The sequence below is a fragment of the Narcine bancroftii genome, chromosome 9 (genome assembly GCF_036971445.1).
Source record: "Narcine bancroftii isolate sNarBan1 chromosome 9, sNarBan1.hap1, whole genome shotgun sequence".
In the NCBI taxonomy this organism is placed as follows: Eukaryota; Metazoa; Chordata; class Chondrichthyes; order Torpediniformes; family Narcinidae; genus Narcine; species Narcine bancroftii.
In genome coordinates this window covers 9,960,060-9,984,658 of record NC_091477.1, presented here as the reverse complement: position 1 = coordinate 9,984,658, position 24,599 = coordinate 9,960,060, and the positions used below count along the sequence as shown (strand labels likewise).

Here is a 24,599-nt window from a genome sequence, read left to right as displayed (position 1 = left end):
TGTGCTGATGGCTGGCCCCGCTTCCTGGCTCTACCCCCGTTTGCTCACATATCACCCGTTTCCTGCCTCAACCCAGAACCCTTTTGAAGACTACTGTGAAACCCTTCCCTTAGTTATAAGCTAATAAAAGTTGTACTGACCATAACCACACCAGCGGTGCGAGTATAAGGCAGCTTTAATAAACTAATCTGTACACTAAGAGGTCTTGTCTCTGCAAGACGAACCTGGAAGGCTAGACTGTAGCTCTGGACTGCTTTATAGACAAGGTCACCGGAAGGTCCGCACTACACCCATGTATCACCTTTCCCTTGCTGGTCTGTGTTCTCTCCCTGGCCTTTCTCACCTGGCACCTGGCTGCTGCTAAGTCGTACCTTGAAGAAGGGCTCTGGCCCAAAACACGGTACATGTTTACCTCCTATGGATACTGACACCTGGTGGGATCTCCCACCATTTCTGGGTGTGTTTATTACAGTCACAGCACCTGCAAACGAAAGAGCGTCACTTCCTGCAGGCCTCGCACAGGCGCAGGACCGACTGCACGGCTCGCGCAGGCGCAGGACCGACTGCACGCCTTGCGCAGGCGCAGAACCGACTGCACGCCTCGCGCAGGCGCAGAACCGACTGCACGGCTCGCGCAGGCGCAAGACCGCCTGGACTCAGGCCCAGTGGCCCGGCACTCATGCTCGAGTCCTCCGGGGCGCAGGCGCGAGCAGGCGAGGCGAATCGCGCACCGCCGCCGCCCTCCCGCGGTGTCAGGCGCGCAAGCGCGGTGCCCCGTGAAGGTCCTCTTGAGTGCTGGGCAGCGGCCGATGGCCTTCAGTCGCCGGGTGAGTGGCGGAGTGTTTCCGTGGTCGCCTTTGCACCATCCCACCTCTCCCCACCTCTCTCCACCTCGGTGCGGGGTGAAAACGAGGGGCATCGCGAGCCTCGCTGCCGGGCCCCTGCAGCAGCCGGTGCCCACAGGGCGGGACTTCCCCCGGATCCCCAGGGCCGCTGGCATCATGGCGGACATCCAGCGCCCGAAACGTCTTCCACTCACTCGCAATTTACTCTTTCAAACAGCAGCTGACACCTTGTTTGGCCAATGGATTCCATCGAAGTACTACGGCGTGGTAGGCCAATGGATTCCATCCAGGTACTACGGCATGGTAGGCCAATGGACTCCATCCAGGTACTACGGCATGGTAGGCCAATGGACTCCATCCAGGTACTACGGCGTGGTAGGCCAATGGACTCCATCCAGGTACTACGGCGTGGTAGGCCAATGGACTCCATCCAGGTACTACGGCGTGGTAGGCCAATGGACTCCATCCAGGTACTACGGCGTGGTAGGCCAATGGATTCCATCCAGGTACTACGGCGTGGTAGGCCAATGGACTCCATCCAGGTACTACGGCGTGGTAGGCTAATGGATTCCATCCAGGTACTACGGCGTGGTAGGCCAATGGACTCCATCCAGGTACTACGGCATGGTAGGCCAATGGACTCCATCCAGGTACTACGGCGTGGTAGGCCAATGGATTCCATCCAGGTACTACGACATGGTAGGCCAATGGACTCCATCCAGGTACTACGGCGTGGTAGGCCAATGGATTCCATCCAGGTACTACGGCATGGTAGGCCAATGGACTCCATCCAGGTACTACGGCGTGGTAGGTCAATGGATTCCATCCAGGTACTACGGCGTGGTAGGCTAATGGATTCCATCGAGGTACTACGGCGAGGTAGGCTAATGGATTCCATCGAGGTACCACGGCGTGGTAGGCTAACGGATTCCTTCGAGGTACAACGGCGTGGTAGGCTAACGGACTCCATCGAGGTAATACGGCGTGGTAGGCCAATGGATTCCATCCAGGTACTACGGCATGGTAGGCCAATGGACTCCATCCAGGTACTACGGCGTGGTAGGCCAATGGACTCCATCCAGGTACTACGGCGTGGTAGGCCAATGGACTCCATCCAGGTACTACGGCGTGGTAGGCCAATGGACTCCATCCAGGTACTACGGCGTGGTAGGCCAATGGACTCCATCCAGGTACTACGGCGTGGTAGGCCAATGGATTCCATCCAGGTACTACGGCGTGGTAGGCCAATGGACTCCATCCAGGTACTACGGCGTGGTAGGCTAATGGATTCCATCCAGGTACTACGGCGTGGTAGGCCAATGGACTCCATCCAGGTACTACGGCATGGTAGGCCAATGGACTCCATCCAGGTACTACGGCGTGGTAGGCCAATGGATTCCATCCAGGTACTACGGCATGGTAGGCCAATGGACTCCATCCAGGTACTACGGCGTGGTAGGCCAATGGATTCCATCCAGGTACTACGGCATGGTAGGCCAATGGACTCCATCCAGGTACTACGGCGTGGTAGGTCAATGGATTCCATCCAGGTACTACGGCGTGGTAGGCTAATGGATTCCATCGAGGTACTACGGCGAGGTAGGCTAATGGATTCCATCGAGGTACCACGCCGTGGTAGGCTAACGGATTCCTTCGAGGTACAACGGCGTGGTAGGCTAACGGACTCCATCGAGGTAATACGGCGTGGTAGGCCAATGGATTCCATCCAGGTACTATGGCGTGGTATTGTAATGGATTCCATCAAGGTACTACGGCATGGTGGGCTAATGGACTCCATCAAGGTACCATGGCGTGTTGGGCTAATGGACTCCATCGAGGTACCACGGTGTGGTAGACTAATGGACTCCATCGAGATACTACGGCGTGGTCGGCTAATGGATTCCATTGAGTTACTACGGCATGGTAGGCTAACATTCTCCATCGTGGTACTGCTAATGGATTCCAGTCAGCTACTGCGGCGTGGTAGGCTAATGGATTCCATCGAGGTACTACGTCGTGGTAGGCCAATGGATTCCATCCAGGTACTATGGCGTGGTAGGCTAATCAAAGATGAAAGCCCATGTGATACAGGGGAATGTGGCATATTGGCTTCAAATTTGGTAGTGGCAGGAAGCATGAGATATTGGTTACAATTGGTTTTGTGATTGCAGAGATAATTTGTCTTGGCTCCATAGAGCACCAAACAGGAATTGGCTACTCTGCTCCTGCAATAACACACACAACCAGACGGGTTGAGCTCAGTGAGCAGACTAGTTTATTGCAGGCTGTTGGGCTGTTGTACTCCCAGCCTGGACCTGACTGAGAACAGTGCTGGTGGGCGCTGACGTCACCCCGGCATCACATGGTCCCCCAGCGCGGGCTTCTGAGCCCCGTGCTGGGAGGAAGGGAACACCCCCGACGGCCCCATTTTGGCCTGCTGCCCCGCCGCATGGCTTACAAAGCCATGCCTGCCTAGTGGTGAGCCGCCACAACATCGTCTCATCATTGTCTGGTATGGAGATGCCAGCGCATTAGTCTTCACTCCAAGTGGCAGTGTCTTAAGAAATCAACCTCTTCTCAAGAACCACATGTCCTCTTCACACTGCTACCATTGGGAAAAAGGTACAGGAGTTTGAAGATGTGCATTCAACTGCACAAGGACAGTTTCTTCCCCTCTGCCATCAGATTCCTGAATGAATAATGAACCACGGGCACTGCCTTACTTCGGCCTTTTGTGCACTATTTTTTAAATTTATTTTGTAATGTGATTTATTTAAATGTTTGCACTGTGATCCTGCCACAAAAAAAAAATTCTCCTGTTCATGACAATAAATTCTGATTCTGGTTCTCAACATTGCTATCTTCTTACTTACCAGAACTTACCTACTTTTAAGGCTTTGTTTTTGTCACCCTTTCAGAAGAAATTGCCATAGATTTGACCTTCTGAGAGAAAAAATTAAGCCTGTCAATCTTAAATCGAAACCCATTTCCTTAATTGTTAGGAAGGCACAACAGCGACGGCACTTGAGAAGACTGAAGCAGGCTGGCAATCTTCCTGGATCATTGTCTGAAGAGCAAAATCATTAAGGACCCCTTCCACCTGCACACGGTATCTTTCAACTGCTTCCTTCAGGAAAGAGATACAGGAGTATCTGAACCAGCAACACCAGGTTGAGGACCAGTGAGAATACTGAGTGATCAAAGGAACTGCTCTCACTAACCATCTGAGACTCTTATATTTATGAAACAATTTTTATTTATTTATTAGTATTTATGAATTCTTGTCCTGCATATGTATTGTTTGTCTGTATCAGGTTGTGTGTCTACATTTTATGCACCAAGGACCAGAGAACACTGTTTCGACGGGTTGTACTTGTGCTATCAGATGGCAATAAACTTGACATGATGACTCCACATTGATGTGATACTGAAGAAGGTTGTCAAAGAATAAAGCAGGATGTAGATTAGTTGTAAATTGGACAGGTGGATTTTCATCTGGTTAAGGGTTAAGGATTTTCATCTGGTTAAGGGTGTGGTGTTGCACTTTGGCAGGTCAGATGTCTGGAGGAATTGTTTGGTAAATCACACGACTTATGAGCTTTGATGTACAGAGGGATCTTGGGGTACAACTCCATAGCTCACTGAATGTGGTAGCACCAAGAGATAAAATTGTAGGAAAGGTTTATGGCATGCTTGTCTTCATTAATTGGGGCATTAAATATAAAAGTTTAAAAATCGTGTTGTAAATACATAACACTTTGGTTTAGGCCACATTTGGAATATTGAAGTAAAAACACAAAAATTTTGGAGGCACTCAGTAGGTTCATCGTTTATCTGAGGCAAAGATATACATATGACCAATATTTTGGTTCTGAGCCCTTACATTTAAAAAATTTAAGACAAGATACGAATAAGACCAGTCTGGCTTCTGAATAAAAAGGCTGGGTAAGGAGGAGAGAGTGGCTAGGGGAAGGAACAGGGTTATAATTGGACATGGATAGGAAAACAGGAGAGGAAAGGTTAGAATTGATTAGGGGAAGGGGGTGGCTCTGTGAATGCAGAGCTGGAGGAAAGGAGACGGAGGAAAAGGGAAAGAAAAATAGAGCTAGACAAAAGAAAACTGGATTGGGGATGGGGAGAGATGGGGGGTCAGGTAAAGGATACAGGAGAAATTGATGTTAATGCCATCTGGTTGGAGGTTGCCCAGGCAGGATTTGATAGGTTATTCCTTCAATTTGTGTGTACTCTCACTATGGCAGTGCAAGAGCCCATGAACAAATACATCGGCATGGGTATGGGGCAGGGAATTGAGATGGGTGGCCACTGGGAAATCTGCGTTAATGCAGTGGACAAAGCAAAGATGCACAATGAAGTGATCTCTCACTCTTCGTCCAGACAATCCAATGTCAGAGCCCACAGCGGGAGCACCGGATGCAGTAGGTGACTCCTGCAGGTTGACAAGTGAAGTGTTGCTTCACTTGGGAGGACTATTTGGAGCTGTAAAAGATTCTATTTTTAAGTCATCCAGAAATGACAATTATTTAAAGAACTACTGATTTGATTAATACAGAATTTCTTAGCCTTGCTGATTGATATTCAGTTGACAGAAACAAACCACAGTTCATGTTTACTAAGAGAGGACTCGTTAGCTTTCAGCAGCTGAATTAGCATTTATATTAGCAGAAAGAAGCCTTCTTTCATATACATACTGACAAGCGATTTGTCAGAACTTACGACCATCCACATAAAGAATGCAGAAATATCACATGGCAATGTCGGCTGAAGAGAGGCTTCCTTTGCTTTGTGTGTGGTAAAGATTTGATTAACTCTTCAGACTAATAATTAGCGTTGGATAATTGGATCAAAATTAAAATTATACAGAACATGGATGTTTAATATATATTGTACTCAAACTCTCGAGACATAGCTTCAAATGTGTAAAAACCTGAAACTTAAATGGGATTAACTGTTAATGTGTATAACTGTTTGTCAGTAACTTGCATTTTTTAAGAACCACAATGACAAATGCTAATAAGGAGATGGAACAATTTACCTCAAACAAATTCAAAGAAACTGTGAGAAATCTGCCGTCAAAATATACCATAAATACTGTACCAAATCACTGATTTTTGAGTGAAGGTTGATACTGACAAAGTTGACACTGTCTACCTGACTTAGTATTCCTCACTCCCATTAGTGTAATTTAATAAACTTTTTTGTATGCTCCATGGTTCTCCCATGTATTTTCTGTCTTGACAGCGTGGGTGATCTTTCACAGGGCCCCAAATGGTAGTGAGGGAGGGGGTGTGGGCATAAATGTGGCATTTTTGTGGTCATGGGTAGGTACCAACGGGATGATTGGTGGGAAAGGAGGAGTGGATGAGGGAGTCATGGAGGGAGGCAGAGAGGGTGTGTCTGGCGGTGAGATTACATAGTACATGACAAAAATGACGGAGGATGATATGCTGGATGTGGAGGCTGGTGGGCAGGTCATTGAGGACAAAGGGAATCCTTTTCTTGTGCGTGGGGACAGAGTGGGCTAGGGTTAGGTAGTAGAAGGTAAGTATTGTGTTGTGGTCAGGTCACTACATTACAAGAAGAATGTGACAGCTTTGGAGAGGGTGCAGAAGAAGTTCACCTGGAGGTTGCCTTGATTAGGGTGTTTTACATACAAGAAGAGGTTGGACAAATATATTTTCTCTGAAGAACAAGAGGCTCAAATTTTGCTATGTGGAAACGCAAAGATACTTCCTGTAAAATCACTATAATTCAGAAAGCGACCGGTAGTGCAAAAATTGAATAAATGAGTGAAGACTCTATATTGTACTGAACCAGTCCTTTTCAAACTGGTTAGTTTCATGTAAAAAACATGTCATGTATGTGTTATTGGTCTAAGTCATGTGTAAGACAGGTAAATAAATGCTGCAACAGTAATCAAATGATTTTGGAAGCGGATAGGACTGAATGGAATAATTAAAGATAACAAACCCAAGTAAGAACCTTAAAGATCTCAGAAATAGTGGTAAGACTTAGGATGAGAGCATTTTAGAACTCAGCAAAAGGTGGACCAAATATTGATGAAACAAAAGCAATATAGGATATGAGATTAAATGACAAGAAACATAAAAGTGAACTATAATAATTACCATATAATGGGTATAGTCAGGACTGCACAAAAAAAATGGGGGCATTAAACTTCAATCATTTAAATGGTTTCATACTCTATTTTCTTTTGTACAGAAGGTCATTTTTTTATATTGCTGGCTTGTAAACTTTCATTTTTTTATATAAATTTTATTTAATCTTTTTCCGATTTCTGAAGTTCTCTTAGCGTTACGGCTTACTAAACATCTTTCTTTCTTTTCAAAATGTGAGTCCAGGATATTTAGTTCCTAACATGGCAACTATGGATCTATAATGGCAGTTAGAACTGTACCATTTATCTTTATGCCATTAATTTGTTGCATTTGTTTATGAATATTTTCCAGTCAATTAAATCAGCTTTAATTTTCATTTTCTCCCACTTGTTCTGAATGGATGATTTTCCAATTCCCAATGATCTTTTACGTCTGCTGCTCCTTTCTGTCAAACACTGCTCGTCTTTGAGCAAACAGATTGTCAGTTTTTCTGTCATTATGGCTGCTCTCTGACATTGGAACACTTCAATATATTTCATGTTTACACCATCTGCGGTCTTGTGTATCTTTGTTTCAGAACCCTTGTTCTTTTTACCTCTGTTCTTTTCCTCTCTTTCACTCTATTTACACTTAAATTCTTTCTCAAATTGCACAATCTCTGTGTAATCTAGATTTTCTTGGTCTCCACCCTATCTTGATATTTCCTTTGTGTTTTTCATCTTTCTCTCTCTCCACAGACACTGCCTTGTCTTGCTGATAATTTGTTGCATTTTTCATTTTTATTTCTAATCTTTTACTTTTAAAATAGTCTATAATGTTCACACTGCATTTTTAACCATCACTACCATCTTATCCATATTCCATTACCGTATATACTTGTGTAAAAGTCAAATTTTCTTGAACATTTTTAATGTTAAATTTATGGGGTCGACTATTACATGAATACTTCTTTAGAGGAGTTGAAATTCACACTGGAATCCAAAATACCATATCAGTAGCAGAAGTCGAAATGATCTCAAAACGAATAAAGAATAAAAACATAATGAATTAAAGTAATAATAGAGTCTACACTACAGTAGGCAGACCAAGTTTTGTGTTAATGTACCATAATTTTAAGTTAATGAGATATGGTACTTCGAGTGGAAGCCTGTTATAATGTGATGGTTCGGGTCCAAAATATTGGATCGCGAAAAAAGCAGGGTCCTGCTAAATCAGGGTTTCACTACTGTGTAAAAGGTACAAGGACTGCCTAAAGAAATCTCTTGGTGCCTGCCACATTGACCACCGCCAGTGGGCTGATATCGCCTCAAACCGTGCATCTTGGCGCCTCACAGTTTGGCGGGCAGCAACCTCCTTTGAAGAAGACCGCAGAGCCCACCTCACTGACAAAAGGCAAAGGAGGAAAAACCCAACACCCAACCCCAACCAACCAATTTTCCCCTGCAGCCGCTGCAACCGTGTCTGCCTGTCCCGCATCGGACTTGTCAGCCACAAACGAGCCTGCAGCTGACGTGGACTTTTACCCCCTCCATAAATCTTCGTCTGCGAAGCCAAGCCAAAGAAAAGAAAATATATATACACGATGATCACAGCAGCAACCCTACCACCCCACCTCTGTTCTCAGCAGTACCCACACCCCCTGTTCACAGCAGCACTCACCCCCACCCCCCTTCATCAATGTGATGAACTTCCCACCAAGATAAATATTACTGTACTTACCTTAATCATTTAGACACACCACTTCTAAACATCTACTGCGCCACAGGGTGGCCATCCCTGGTACTGCATCTTTTGAAATGGACTCACTTAATGTCGTAACTCAAAAAAATAGACCATGGACCTTATGACACATCCTGTTATATGCAAATTCACTTTAAATCAGGGTGTGTTAAATTGGGGTTCCACTGTACTGTAAATGCATATTGGTCTAGCTTACTGTCCGATGTATAAGGATTGATTGTGTGATAAACCCAGTATTGATTCAGTAATAGGGTTATATAATGTTAATGGTTAAAGAATATCAGCCGAGCTCTACACATGACATCTGTGAACAGAAAGCTGTTGAAGTGTTAAGGTTTTTGTAGTTTTATGATAGTTATGGTATTATGCACTCATTCAGGGATACAATAATTATAGTGAAGTAAATTCATATGGTCTATCTTATATAAGTAATGGTGGTATGATATTCTTTATGATAATACCACAAATTATACAATTGGTAATTAGAGTGTTACGGGACCAGAGGACCCCAAAACCCAGCAGCAATAGAAATTCACCAAGACAAATGGTTACTTAAACAAAAGTTGCTTTTAATTATCTTTAAGCATAAAAACAGGATCAAACTCTAACTTGTTACTATTAACTTAACCCCCTTCTAATTCTAAGCACACGTGTATGTAATGTGTGTATGAGTTCAGAAAAGTTCTTTGATTCACAGGCCAATCTCACTTCTCACTCCTCCAAGTTTACTGGTATTAGGCAATTCTTATACTGTGCACAGAATTTAACATTTAAAAATCTTCACCAGGCTTTTTTTGCTTGAAAGATAAATGGTTATTGCTCAGGAAGGTTCTTGTCAGTTTTCAGAGAGAGAGAGACTTGTTGCTCATTGGACACAAATGGATTCCTTCCAATCAGCCACTTCAATGTCTTACCAAAAAAAGTGCCCCATAAGGGTTTTCCAGATGATAACCTCTTTCTTTCAGATCATCACAGAATTCCTTTTCTATTTCCCTTATCTCAGGTGAAACATTATACAACCAGCCATCTCCTCTTGTATGGACCACAAGGGCTTTGAACAGGCTGAACTAAGAACTCACAACCCATCTTCAAAATGGGGTTTTTCCACAAGCTTCCCAGCTTGTCCTGTTCTAGTCCCAGCTGCTGCTGCTAACCTGTAGAACAGTTTTTTTATCTCTCTCTCTCACACAGAGCAAACCACATGACCCTATTAGAACAACAAACTGCATTCAGACAGAATCCAGCACCGGACCCAATCTTTTATATCTGTTCATCTGTTGCTTTCCAAAACAATAATCCATTACTCCACTGCATGTCCAATTAACACCTACTTGTGAAGTCCTTATAGGCATTCTTCAAAGTTTTTGCAAAAGCACTTAGAGCCTGGACTTTATGGCTTGAGCAGAGCTCTAGCATTTTAAATGAGATCTGTTTTGAAGGATTTGTATCCGTGTGTGACCTAACTAAAAACCCCACAATCTATCTTCCAAATACATATCCATACATAATATAAAGTATAACATAATGTGTCACAATAGTGCATGGCCAATGATGAACATAAGTAAGTGTAACCTAACGTTTGAATGAATTGTACATGAAAACACATAATAACAGAAAAAAATTAATTTCCTCATCACAACATTTATGTACAGGTACTTGGAATTGTTGATCTGTTATCTGTGAAGAACTAGGATCAACTTTTAGATGAAATATATGGAAAATTCCAGATTTTTTGTCCAAAAATAGGAGCTCGACTTTTATATGAGATCAACTTTGACACGAGTATATACGGTAAGTTTAAGCAATCTATAAATCTATTCATTGAAATGCATGTGCTCTGGTTTATGGAACTTTTGCCAAATGGAATGACCCACCCCCCAGTTTTGCAGGTGATGACACAATTTCTCATGTATTGAAGTGTTTCAATATTATTTGTGTACTTCCTGCAGGTTATATAACTGACTGCAAAATGAACCTGCAATTTTACTGCTGCAAAATGCCTGCTGGTTTGATATTCAGTGTCTCTGTTTTTCTATTTTCATCTACTTTCATTCAAAGTAAGTGACATGAAATTAAAGCAAAATGACGTTTATTCAGAATTAATGCAGAAATTTGGAAAACTCCAGATTATTGTCTTATGAAAAAGATCTGAAATTAACAAATCTGAAAGATGAATGATATACCAGGGTTTAATGGAGTGTAAATTAACACTTTGATTATGTTGCTCATTGTGAATGCAAGTTGTAATTTGATCTGGAGACACAATACACAGTGTTCACTGCATTAGATCAGTTTGATTTGAAAGTGTGGATAAAATAATGGTAACCAAGAAGATTTTGCTGATCTCCATGAGAATCCAATCTGAAATACTCCACAGCTATCATTGGATTGAAGGTACTTGATAATTTAGTGGTGAAAGTGCTGTCTATTAGCAGACAATTATCGTAAATATTCATGTATAATGTGTTCTATGTATAATGCGACCCCCCGCCCCATTTTTGAGGGGAAAAAAGGGGAAAATTTTACCCCCGTGTATAATACGACTTCCGCCTCACCTGGCTGAGTCATGCTGCCGTCTCTCCGGCCGCTCGCCCGCCCGGGTCACGCTGCCATCTCTCTCGACCACCCCTCCCCTCACCCACCTGAGTCATGCTGGTGTCTACCACCCGCCCGCACTGCCGACTACCGCTCGCCTGTCCAGCCGCCCGAGTCACGCTGCTGACTACCCCTCGCATCCGCCTGCCCGAGTCACACTGCCGACTACCGCTTGCCCGCCTAGCCACCCAAGTCGCGCTGCCGACTACCACTTACCCGCCTGTCCGAGTCGCACTGCCGATTACCGCTCAGCCATCGAGTCGCGCTGCGAGTTGCAGAATGTTTTAAAAAATGTTACTCTCGTGTATAATGCGACCCCCCCCCCCCACTATTTTTGAGGGGGTAAAGGGGGACATTTTTTTTCGCATTATACTTGAATATTTACGGTATAAGACGTTTACTGAGTGATGTTCCAGAGACCAGATAAAGGATGTATGTGTGGTCCCACACATCACCAGTGATGAAAGCTCAGTGAAAAGTGACTGGAGGGCCATTTCATTAACAGATTATTACAGTATCTTTATAGATTACTTGGAGGATAAGGGACACAGGAGCAGTCAGATCTCCTTCTACTTTGGGAAATCACATCACGTAACCAGAAAAGTAGCATGTCCATTTTTTGCACTAATTTTCTCCTGCTTCCTGTACATTATCTATTTCCCCCTCTTTTCCAGAAGTAAAAGAGAAATTCAGAGCCTTTAAGAAACCTTATATTTAGTTATCCCTTCCTTTACATTAAGAATATGTTTTGTTTCCAGGATGCATGTTAAAATAACTCTACTAATCCATGCATCAAATTTATATTGGTGATATTCTGTTTTTCTCTGCACTAATGCTTGGAGCAGAGGCAAAATGAGCAGTAAATTATAAAAGTATAACGTTAAATAAATCAACATTTTTGTTAATATTTACAGAGATAAGAAAAAGTTGCAACATGTTATTAAAATATTGATATTGTTCCTCTTTTCATCAGGCAATCCAAGCCCTATTTACTTTCTGGATAAGAGAGGTGACATTCTTTTAGAAGGACCAGACATTCCTGAGAATGGATCTGTTGTCTGGGAATGGAAACCACACTCGGGACGAGAAGTTCAACAGTTGCTGACATTAAACCAGGATTATTGGGGTTCTTGGAGGGCAGAATGGAGTGATCACTTTAATAGTTATTTGCAAAAGAAAGTCATGTGGGATTATGGTACCTTGGATTTGAAAATTAGAAGACCAACATTTAAACTTGCAGGATTGTTCATTTTAACTCAAACAGAGCCGATAAATAAAACCTTGAAAGAGTATGAAATATTTGGGATCAAAGGTGAGTTGATAAAGCCCTGAAAAGGTCCGGTAATGAGTCTGTATAGGAAATTGCCAATGTAATGTCAAGTATTTGTTAGGGTCAAGTGAAATTCATATCACTTCGTGCAAATCTCATTAAAACTAGTGGGTGAAAAATTTGTTCTTTGATTTTGCTGAAATAATCAGAATGAACAAAAGCAAGTATTTAATGTCATAAGAAATATCAATGTAAGACAAGGGTGGATGACCTACTCCTGATTATTCATGTTCTTAAACTAAGGAACATTCCCAAAAATAAAAAAAAATATTGTTCCTAAACTGGCAGATGCTTTGTAAGTTAGATTTAACTTTGGTACCTAAGAAATAAAATGCGTGTACTGATTAACCAAAGAATAACAGGACAGATATTAGGTTGTCCATGGGCAAAATTCCTGATATTTATGTATTGTACCCACTGGGTATAGTGAATGAAATGTTAGGCATTATTGACCTTGTATTCTTCAACAACCTTTTATAAAAATCAAGCTATAGGTTCTGACAAGGTAAGATGTTGCCAAACTACAAAAGATTCTTCCTCATTGTAATGGTCTAAGTGAGGTGCAGGGAGTTGCCAAATTGCTATGCGAGGGGAGCCATTACTGTATATGATAGCCCTGGAATTTCCACTTAAAATGTTAGTTTTGAGTGATACCTTTTGTATAAGATGATCCTCACTGCCCACCTCCAAATCTGGCCCTTACTGCTGACCAGTGGATGCTGTTAAAAGCAAATCACAATATTGTAATAACAAATGATCATTTAAAGGTTTAAATTTTATTTGGATATTTTTAAGTGAACCACTGTTGGCTCCTGTAACAGGCTGTTTAAAGCCTGTACAGAGCCGACATCAGTGAGACCCAGGTGGATGTACTCCGTGGAGGAGCGCTGAGACTTTGCAAACAACTAACTGGGCATGCGCAAGCTTGCGTTGGAGATGGCAGCAGTGTTGAGACTTTGTCGTCAAGATAAGAATTTTGGATTCTTTGTATAGGACAACCATGAATTTAAGGTGATTTTTTTTTTGTTTTGTTTCGAGGATCGTCCTATAAAATGGCATATATGGTTTATGATCCTGATTGTTCTGGCACAGTAGCATTGCCCTTGAAGTGGCACCAGTTATGAATCTTAATTGGAAATAGTGGTGTTTCTGTTTCAAATTATGAGGAGAGTTTGAATCAGTCATCATTGAGCTGAAGAGTTATCTGAGTTCCTCCTGACACATATTCGGTCTGACCTGTTCAGTGCATTTTATTTTTATTTTAGATGTCCAGCATCTGCATTGTTTCATTTAATTCACTTACATTTTAATGACACTCATCATGCATAATATACGGTAGAAGGGCAATGTCATGTGGATGGAGCACCAGAGGATTCAGCATCAGCTGTTCTCATGTAAGGCTTGATTATAACTGACCATGTTGTAGATCAGGCTATAAACTCACTTTCGACAATTTGAAACATGTCTCTTCTGAAGAGACATTCCCTATAGAATAATTATCATCCTCTGAGGAAAAAAACTAAATAACTTTGGGGCTCTGATGAACTTTGATGTGGAAAACTGTGCACACATTGGGTAGTTATACTGAAGTGTGCTAGCACCTTGCCATGGAAGTTTTCTATTTGTCTGATAATATGGCTTCATATTTCTGGCACATCCTCTCATGAAACTTCCATCACCTGCCCACTGTGATGTTGACATCACCAATATCATCCAAGCCTTATATCTGTTAGCTGAATCTAAACACTCCAGCAGATTATGGGGTAAAGGACATTAATACTCCTGTCATTTAATGGATTAAGAATTTTTGGCATTTGTGTGGATCTATGGCTACATGTAATCTGGGTTGACATTTTATTACAGCAAAGTGCAAATATTGATGGTGGACACATCCTGGGGTCAGATTAAACCAAACCATTGTATTTACTTGCCACTATTTGATTGGTTTTACATAGTTGAATCAAGTCCACGACAGCCTGTGGTTGGCAGTGATGTTACAGTTAGCTGTTCCATCTCCAAGATCTCCGATTCTGTTCAACTTCATTGGAAACAGATGGAGTCATCTCAGCAGAACAGAAGAAACACTGATCAGATCCAGCTAAAAAACACAATCCATCTGATAATTAAACATGTCACAGTAGAGGATAAGGAGATGTACACTTGTGAAGTTTGGGGAAATGGATCGATTATTCACACAAGACCAACGGATTTTACTGTGTCCTCCTGTAAGTACAGTTGCCTTAAAATATTAAAGAGTTGGCTACCCTGAGCATGTCCTTACAGTAAGCATGTTGGGAGTCCATTGCTCATAATAGCACTGAAGAAAAAAGTTTTTTTTTCTCTCAGTGACTCCTCTAACCAAGTTCAGCTGCTGAATACATGATCTCACTAACAACCTCATCTTTCCCTCCCCACCCTATTTTACAGGTCTTCATGACTTCTTGGTTCACTTTTCTTTTCCCAGCCATCCTCTCCTCACTACATCTCTCCTCTAGCCCTTCCCACTCACCATCCAGGGTCTTAAAAGACTTTACAGGCAAGACCGTGTTTTACATACACCTTGTTCAACTTTTGCATTCAGTGTACTCAGTGAGGCCTCACCTACATTGGTGAGATAAATGCAGATTGAGCAACCGCTTTGTCAAGCACCTGTGCTCTGTCCATGCATGTTAGCTGGAACTGGTTTCACCCATTTTATTTTTTCCCATTCCCACACTAACCTAGCTACATTGCCTGGATGAGGACAAATATACAATACTCTGTCTGGGTAGTCTACAACCCAAAGTTATGAAGAATTAATTCTCCAATTTTTGGTAACTCATGAGCAATATGTTTTCATATCCTTTTAATGTTGCCTTTTCCCTAGCCTTTTACAGTAATTGCTTTTCGCTCAACTACCCTCCCCTCCCCTGCAGTGGTTTTCTCCCCAACCTTCCTTGCCCACTCTACCTCTCATTTGTCCAGTATCCTTTTTATATCTTGTCTCTTTCTAGCTCCTCCCCTCCCCTTTGTTTTATGATGGTTATCTCCCCTTCCCACCTTAGTCTTGAAAAAGGGTCCCAACCCAAAATAGTCCTGCGGATGGACCCGCTGAGTCCCTCCAACATCTTGTTCTCAAGATTCCAGCATCTGCAGATTTGTATCTCAGCTATCGAATACTCTGGTTTAAAATCCATTGGAAAAAAGAAGGGCATGTAATCACCAGCCATAAACAGGAAAAGGAAGACAGAAAAAGCTGAAAAGGAAGGAAAAAATTTGCACCTTTTAAATGTAGTAAAAAAATTACCTAAAATAGCAAAAAAAATGTATATTGATGGCCATCAGAGCAAAACTCAAAGGAGTCAACTCTAGATTTTGGATAGTTATTGAAATAATTTATTTGCATATAAAATACAGTGAGAAAAGGCAGTCTGGAGGAGGGGAAGGTGAAAAGTTGAGCAAGAACAAACTGCACATTGGTGTGAGTTGTCTCTAAAAGCTGCGACAATTAAATGGTCCGTGCAGAGAACCAGCAGGAAGGGAAGAGTCTTGGCAAGGGAGGTTGAGGGAAAAAAATTTCACTTTCAAGCATTTATTTTGGCCTTTCCTATTTAATTCACCTAAAATTGTGAAATACTGAATGGTAGAAAACTATAATCGAAAAGAAACATGAAAGATCATGGGCAGGATTTATCCTTATATTTTTCTTCACCTCATCGGTCTTAAATAACATGTTGTTTAATATTTTTACAGATTTAAATCTTAAAAGTTACCAACTTTATCGCCCAGCTTCAGATCACAGTGAACTCCTACTTATTTGTTTTCATTTTTATAATATTATTTACTTTGATCACGCTGTGTGGACTTGGATATCATCTCATCTTAAAGGCCAGGAGAAACAAATAGCATCTGTGTCAAGATTTATGCCCATCAATGTAAATAGGAGCCGTTTTGTGAATCGACTAGTACCTACGCTGGGACACTTTAATGGCTTGGATTTCAGTGCAAGGATTGCTCCTGTGTTATTTGAAGATGCAGGAATTTACTCATGTACTTTGGGCTCAGATAAATATGTGACCATTAAATTGATCACTGTTAAAGGTAAGAGACAAAAAGCTGTCTTTTACACTGCTAGTCAGTTTTCGAAATCTAATTTTTTTTTTTGTGTTTCCCTCAGTCACATCTGATCCATCCGAAGGAGATAATATAACTCTAACCTGTTCTGTTTCTGATGTCATCAAATCAATGAGACTTGTTTGGATCAATAGTGAAGGTAAAACTGTTGAAGAGAAAGTTTTAAAGGATGAGGTGCCAGAAGAGAAGTCATTACAGTTGATTATTCAGCAATCTGACAAAGACAGAAGGAACTGGACGTGTGGTTTGTTTCAAAAAAACATTCCAAAACATTTAATTCTATTTCGTAAGGTTTACAGTAAGTGATACAGTTTTTGCTCTTTATGACCTCCACGGATTGTTCTTAACACCTGTTGATTTTTATTGATTGCCCCTTTTCTTATTCAATAGCTCTCTTCATTATTCAGAGACAAAGCAGGGCTGTTGATGTGCAATTTTATTTTAAATTTTGGGCTTCATTACACACTTGTAGGAGATTCAAATATGAAATTCCTCTGTTCAGTTCACTAAATGAATGCTGTGATGGGTAAAAGTAGAAAATATTTCTTTATAGTGCCCTTCATAATGTTTGGGACAAAGACACTTTTTTTCCCTTTATTTTCCTCTATGCGCCACAGTTTTAAATTTGTAAACAAACAATTCACATGTGATTAAAGTGGACATTCCAGATTTTATTAAAGGATACTTTTGTACATTTTGGTTTGAACATGTAGAAATTACAGCATTTTTTTATACATAGTCCCCTCATTTCAATCCCCCATAATATTTGTTCATGGCAATGATATGTTTCTTAAAGTAATCATGTTTAGTATTTTGTTGCATATCCCTTGCATGTAGTGACTGCTTGAAGCTTGTGATTCATAGAGATCACCAGGTGCCAGATATCCTCTGTGGTGAAAATGCTCTGTCAGGCCTCTACTGCAGCCATCTTCAGCTCCTGCTTGTTTTGGGGACTTGTCCCCATAAGTTTTCTCTTCACCATATAGAAGGTGTGCTCAATTGGATTTAGATCGGGTGACTGACTTCATCATTCTAGAATTTTCCAATTTTTACATTTGAAAAACTCAATTGTTGCTTTAGCAGTATGTTTCAATTGACTTGCATCCATTGAATCTGGAGGCATTTATTGAACTTGAACAGATGTTTGTATATACCTCAGAATTAATTTTGCTACTGCCATTAGTAGTTACATCATCAATGAGGTTAAGTGTGTCAGTTCCTGTGGTATTTTTTGGACTTTGGGCAGTTCCTTTACACCTCAACACTTTGTTCTTGCCATTGCTCTGATCCAGGTTAATCTTGGTCTCATCTGCCCACAAGATCATTTTCTAGAATTCTACAGGCCAATTTATTTATTTTTTAATTTAGACATACAGCATGGTAACAGGCTATTTTGGCCTACAAGCCCATGTTGCCCAATTACATCCAATTGATTTACAACCCACGGTACGTCTTGAATGGTGGGAGGAAACCAGAGCCCCTGGGGAAAACCCATGCAGGCACGGGGAGAACATACAAACTTCTTACAGACAGCACAGGATTCAAGCCCCGGTCCTGATCGTTGGCGCTGTAAAGGCATTACACTCATTTCTACGCCAACTGTACTGATCTCATAAATACTTCTTGCAAACTTTAATCTGGGCATCCTATTTCTGTGTCTAACTAGTTGTTTAATTCTTTCAATGTAGCCTCCTCATTTCTGTTCATGAAGACTTCTACAGTCTGTAGTCATTGACATACCCCAGCCCCCTGAAGAGTGTTTTTGATCTGACATGCAAGCCTTTGGGGATTTTTCTTCATTAAGATGAGAATTGTTCTATCATCGGCAGTGGAGACCTTCCTTGGCCTCCCAGTCCCTTTGCAATTACTGAGCTCACCAGTACGCTGTTTCTTAATGATGTTCCAAACCATTGAATTTGGTGATCCTAAGGTTTCAGTGATGTCTCTTACTGTTTTATTCTTGTTTTTCAGCTTCATAATGGTTTCTTTTCTTTTTACAACCTTTTGAAGTGAGGTAGATTAACTAAAATCAATAATTAAACCCAGATCCTCTTCCCTTTGTTTCTTAATGGTAAATCAGGCAATAGCATTCATTATACATTTAAAAACTATCAATTTATTCTATGGACTGAGGGTAAAAACTATGCTTCTTGCTCTCACAGATGATTCCACTTTCAAACACACAAATATAATTATTATCGGATGTCTGGCTCTTCTATTCATCTTTATGCTACCAGTGGTATTGTACCTAAGAAAGTGCAAGATTTCAGGTAAGAAACCCTAATTCAGTATCTGCCTTAATATCGACAATGGCAATAGTACTTAGCTTTAGATTTTACAAAAATAACACTTAAATAAGGGGTATAAATTAAGTTAGAGGTAGAGATAGAGTAAATGAAAGTGAGCTTTTTCCACTGAGGGTAGGTGTGATACAAACCAGAGGACATGGGTTAAGGTGAAAGTGGAAAAGTTTAAAGGGAACATCTTCACACACAGAGTAGTGGGAGTGTGCAACAAGCGGCCATTTGAAGTGGTCAATGTGGGCTCAATTTTAACATTTAAGAAAGATTGGACAGGGACATGAATGGGAGGGATAAGGAGGGATATGGGCTGGGTGCAGGTCAGTGGAACGAGGCAGAATAATAGTTCAACACCAACTAGAAGGGCCCAAGGGTCCTCTTTCTATGCGGTAAAATGTTCTATTGTTCTGAATATTTGCATTTGGATTTTTAATATCCCTGTTATTTTCAGAAAACAATATTTCCTGAATCACCAGAATGTTGGGATTTATACCCAAGGTGCAGATGGTGACAGATGGAAATGTCATTGATCTTTTTAAGTAATAAAATGTTCTAACACACATGGTAGAGAGACATCAGTTAGAATGGTTGATCAAATACCTGGGTAAAAGGCAAATTTTAAGATAATGGTAGAAGCAACTCCTATTGTAGTTGACCTTGTAATGGTTTGCTCAATTTTTTTTTTCACACCATAAATCACATTAGCCATGATATACACTTTTTCTTTTTCACACATATACAGTGACTTTTTCTCCCCCCCCCTCCCCTCCTCCCAAGCCACCGCCCCACCCCCCCCCCTCATCCATTTTAGGTATACAATCTTGGTTGCATTAAACCAGTCAGACAATGTTGTCATTCAACAAAAATACACCAGAAATTCTACTGAGTCCATTCTTTTCTTTCCTTCTCCTTCCATCAACTTAGGTAATGTTTGTCCCCGGTAGGTTTTCGCTATTGTATTTAATGTAAGGCTCCCATATTTGTTTGAATATTTCAATATTATTTCTTAAACTATATGTTATTTTTTCTAATGGAATACATTTATTCATTTCTATATACCATTGTTGTATTTTCAAATTATCTTCCAATTTCCAGGTTGACATAATACATTTTTTTGCTACGGCTAGGGCTATCTTAACAAATCTTTTTTGTGCATCCTCCAAATCAATTCCAAATTCTTTGTTTTTATTTTGATGTTCACTTCTAACCTTAAAATTCTAGCCACACAGTTACTGATTTCAAAATGCATGGATTTACTGGAGAAAAAGTGGTGATTCTATCAAATTGAAATGAGCTTAAATTCTATTCAGAAAATTACACTTCTGGATTAAGCGTTTTAGTCACTCGAGTCATGATGGTAGGTAAATGTAGCATTTTGATGGATCAGGTGATCTGAGCCTTGAGGCTCGAAAGCCCCTAACTGTTGGGATTTAGTCACTGATAATTCTACGTCGACGACTGTAGTCTTTTATATGATTACCAAGACTAATTGAATTTGATGAGTATTATATAGTATAAAGTCCAAAAATCTAGATGCCAGAAATGGGACCACCCGGGAATCCAGACTTCTCAAACTCTCTCAAACTTTTTATGTGGAAGCACCACAGAAGCTGTAGAAATGGGTATTCATTCGGTTTTTTTTTATATATGAAAAAATGTTTTGTTTAATAATCTATCAAAATTTACCTGTTCATCTCTTGTTTATTCTCCATAAATTTGAATTTTAAAAGTTCTGCCTAAAATTCCAGACCGACCCAATCTCCAAACAGTTCGGATTTTAGGACTTTTACTGCGCATACTAAAGGTCTGATTTTTTTTTCAATGAAAGAACTTTATCGAAAGGGATTTTTTTTTGTAAAGTTGATTTTTTTCAAAGAAAACTTTCAGTCTTGAACAGCTAACAGTTTTAATTGATTTCATCATGAAGTAGCCTGAAATGCAAGTCTGTTTCTTCCCATTTGGCCCTTCCCCATGTGGAGAACTATCTCTCATTGATGGTTAGTCAGGTTAGTAATTCATCTTTTGTGTTGATATCTGCACATATGAAATACTACTTTGTACATTGTAGACGATCATTATGAGGCAAACCATTTCTCAAATGTTATGAAACAGTCATTATTATCTTAAAGAACAAAAATTAGTAATCATCAGACCAAATTGAATAAAGTTCCTGCTTTGAAAAAGATTTGTGCCTTTTGAGTCAGATTCAGAATATATTGTCATGAACAAGTCACAATTTTTTTTTGTTGTGTGGCAGCTTCACATTGCAAATATTGCTATAAATTACACTTACATATAAATAGTGCAAGAAAATAGGAGAAAGAGAGGTATGTCTATGGTTTATTATCCATTCAGAAATCTGATGACAGAGGGGAAGAAGCTGTCATGCTGCTGGGTGCTCGTCTTCAGACTCCCGTACCTTTATCCTGATGGTATCAATGTAAAGAGGGTGTGTTGTGGTTGGTGGGGGGTCCTGGAGGATGGAGACTGCTTTCTTAACATAGCACCTCTTGTAGATGTCCTCGATAGAGTGAAGACTGGTGCTCGCCATATCGCAGACCGGGTCAACAACTGGAGTTTTTTTCTGTCCTGTACCTTCATAACAGACAGTGATAGAATGCTCTCCATGGTACCCCTGTAGACATTTTAGAGAGTCCTCAAACTCCTTATGAAATATAGCCACTGGTGAGCCTTCTTTGTGATTGCATCAAGATGGAGGCTCCAGGACATATCCTCACTTTATTTCTGAGAGCTTCATAGTCATTGCATTTCCACTATTTTTCTTTTGGATGAATTGAAATCCTCACACATCCACAATGGGACATAAAATCTGATATTTGTTAGCAAAAGATTGCTGATTACTGTCCATCAACATGATTTCAGAACTTAATTTATAATTTTGATCAAGTGTACTTTGTTTATTATTTTTGCAAACATTGCAATCGAATTGAATCATGAATTTGTTATATGGCAAATGAGATGAAGGATCATATAAGTCTCCTTTCTGGCACTGAATAACAACAATTTTGGCAAGGTTACCATCCAGCTGAAGATGTCTTCTGTTTCGTGACTCATTCATATTTGATTAGCCACCACTTCCTCTATAGTGTACTGAAGTATCAACTGAGATCTTGTGAGAATGCTTTAACGCAAAAAAAATGCACCTTATCCTGCCATGTCCATAATTAGTGCCTGTGGAGATATAAGTTGCATATTTTCAGTGTCTTTCAAACTTTGCAAAACAGTGGAATGTTAAAAAAATTGATTTTGTTTCTTTGATTGCATAAAACATACAAGAAAAGCTGAATTAATTTTAACGTGACACAGATTTGGAAAACCATAGACAGTATCCTCTTCAATCAAGGGAAGCGACATCCCAACTTTTCTCAAATCCCAAAGAAATCCAGTCAATTCAAGATAGCACTGAAATATTAAAAATAGAACAGAGCACTTGTACATGATGTTCTGTTACGTGTTCGTGTTTACTAGGTACCATTGTGTAATTTTCATTTAAAAAAGAAATGCACAGTGAAATGTCCAAATTTACACCCAAATATCTAATAAAGAACATGCATAATTTTTGATCCTTCATTATCACTTTCCATTTTCACTCTTTCATCTCTACTGGAATATTTTTAAAAAATCTATTAGCTCAGAGATTTTAAAATCTTAATTAATAGCCATTACTTGATGGTCTGGATTTCCCTTTCTGTCATTTTATGACTCCATCAACTACTTCTTAAACAATTAGGAATTACAGTTTTTGTTGGGGAAATTTGTAATTTCCCAAATGAAAATTTGTTGAAGTTTTTGAACTTCACTATTGAATGTGCGAACATTACTATATTCCAGATCTTAACAATGATATCCCCACTACCAGTGAAGATTGTTCTTGTACTAATTCTGTGTGATTCATGATTGTAAATGGGTCACTATCTACTGTCCTCCAAAAAGATCAACAATCTTTCTCATAAATTACTTAAAGCAATAACCAACTATTTGTCTTTCCACAGATTTTGCCTGACCAGTTGAATGTTTCCAGCTTTTCCTGTTTTTATCCCAGCTTTTACAGTCTGTCCACATAGTTGAATCATTTCTACACCCTCTCTGAAGCGTTCAGTATCTTTCTTAAAGTATAACTCTCAGAACTGAAATTTATACACGAGTTGCGCACGGAGACTACGGATGCTGAAATCGAACCAAAAAACAATCAGCTTGAGGAACTCAGCACATCAAAGCAGAATCAGTGGGTGAAAAAGAATGGTTGACAGTTTGGGTCAGAACCCTTCTCTAAGACAGCTGCTTATCACACTAATTCTCTCCAGGAGACTGATTTTTTTATACATGGTTATTTTATTACTTCATAAAGGTATGTTGTGACTTCCATAGACTTCCCTATTCTTGGTTTCAGTACCTCTATGAATAAAACTCTTGCATCCCCTGTGCATAACTAACCATTTCCTCATTTTGCCCTGTCACTTTCAATGAATCTTGTGTATGTGTCAATATATTTTGCTGTACTCACATCTCTAGTTTATAATGCCACCAAAATCTAGCACTTCACCCTCTTCAACCTTAACTTTCAAATGACTCCACTCGATCATTCCATCAACCTGTAGACATATCTCTTTTCAGTTAATTGCTATCCTTAACTTCAACAATTTTGTACGTCACGTGTTTGGAAATAATGCTTCATTAAGACTCAGCCCAAATTTCTAAGACAGTAAAATCCTGGGTATCCAGCACCTATGGGGATTGATAGATGCCATATATAAGTGAATTTTCCAGTTGCTTGAGATTGTGTGTCATGTGATTGGTGAACTAATCAATTTTAAACTTTAGTTTTTTTTAGCTATTTCTCAGATTTTTTTGCTGGTTACTTGAGGATGCCTGTTGCTTGAATTCCGGATAACATGGGTTTTACTAGATTGCATTGACAAAATCAGTGGACCAAGTAATAATCTGTGGACAACTCTACCTCCTTCTAATCTGTTTCCTTCTATTTCATCAACATTCATTGCAGTTCCTTTTATTTCATAGTTTATAATCTTAATGACTGTCATTTTATCACAACTTAACAAATACCTTTTAGAAGTGCATATATTTTACCACATCAAAAGGATCTCTCTTATCAATTCTTTCACCTCATTTAAAAAATTAAGTTAGTTGGATATGATTTAGATTTGTTTAACCTATACTAGTTTTCTCTAATCAATCTGCTTTTGTCCATGATTGCTTTTTCTGCCCTTGAGTGTTATTTTGATAACCTTTCCCTACCTTCAGGGTTAATCTCTTGTGCATGGATCTGAAAAAGAAACAGTTCAGTTGTATGAGCATCATTTTGGCTCAAAATAGTAATCTTTTACAGGGGGGTTGGGGGGGGGGAGGAGGAGGAGGTGCAGTCCTTGAATTGGGCCTTACTTGATAAAATCTAAGATGAAAGAGCATGCATTGTTCACAATTTGGCTCACTGTCTATGTATAGAACCTTATCTGGTTTTGAATCACACAGATAATAATCAGGTTTCTGTTAATCAGTG

The 24,599-nt window shown here is 40.2% G+C and overlaps 1 protein-coding gene across 1 annotated transcript; it reads left to right on the top strand.

Annotated features, from left to right (window-relative positions):
- The first annotated feature begins 663 nt into the window (after positions 1-663).
- Positions 664-24,422, top strand: LOC138743177 (uncharacterized). The gene is made up of 9 exons (XM_069898098.1): positions 664-827; positions 10,375-10,513; positions 10,672-10,779; positions 12,291-12,629; positions 14,603-14,872; positions 16,380-16,727; positions 16,804-17,058; positions 18,923-19,030; positions 23,074-24,422. Exons 3-9 carry the CDS (start codon positions 10,692-10,694, stop codon positions 23,082-23,084), a joined length of 1,419 nt encoding a protein of 472 aa, XP_069754199.1. The 5' UTR covers positions 664-827; positions 10,375-10,513; positions 10,672-10,691; the 3' UTR covers positions 23,085-24,422.
- The last annotated feature ends 177 nt before the right edge of the window (positions 24,423-24,599 follow it).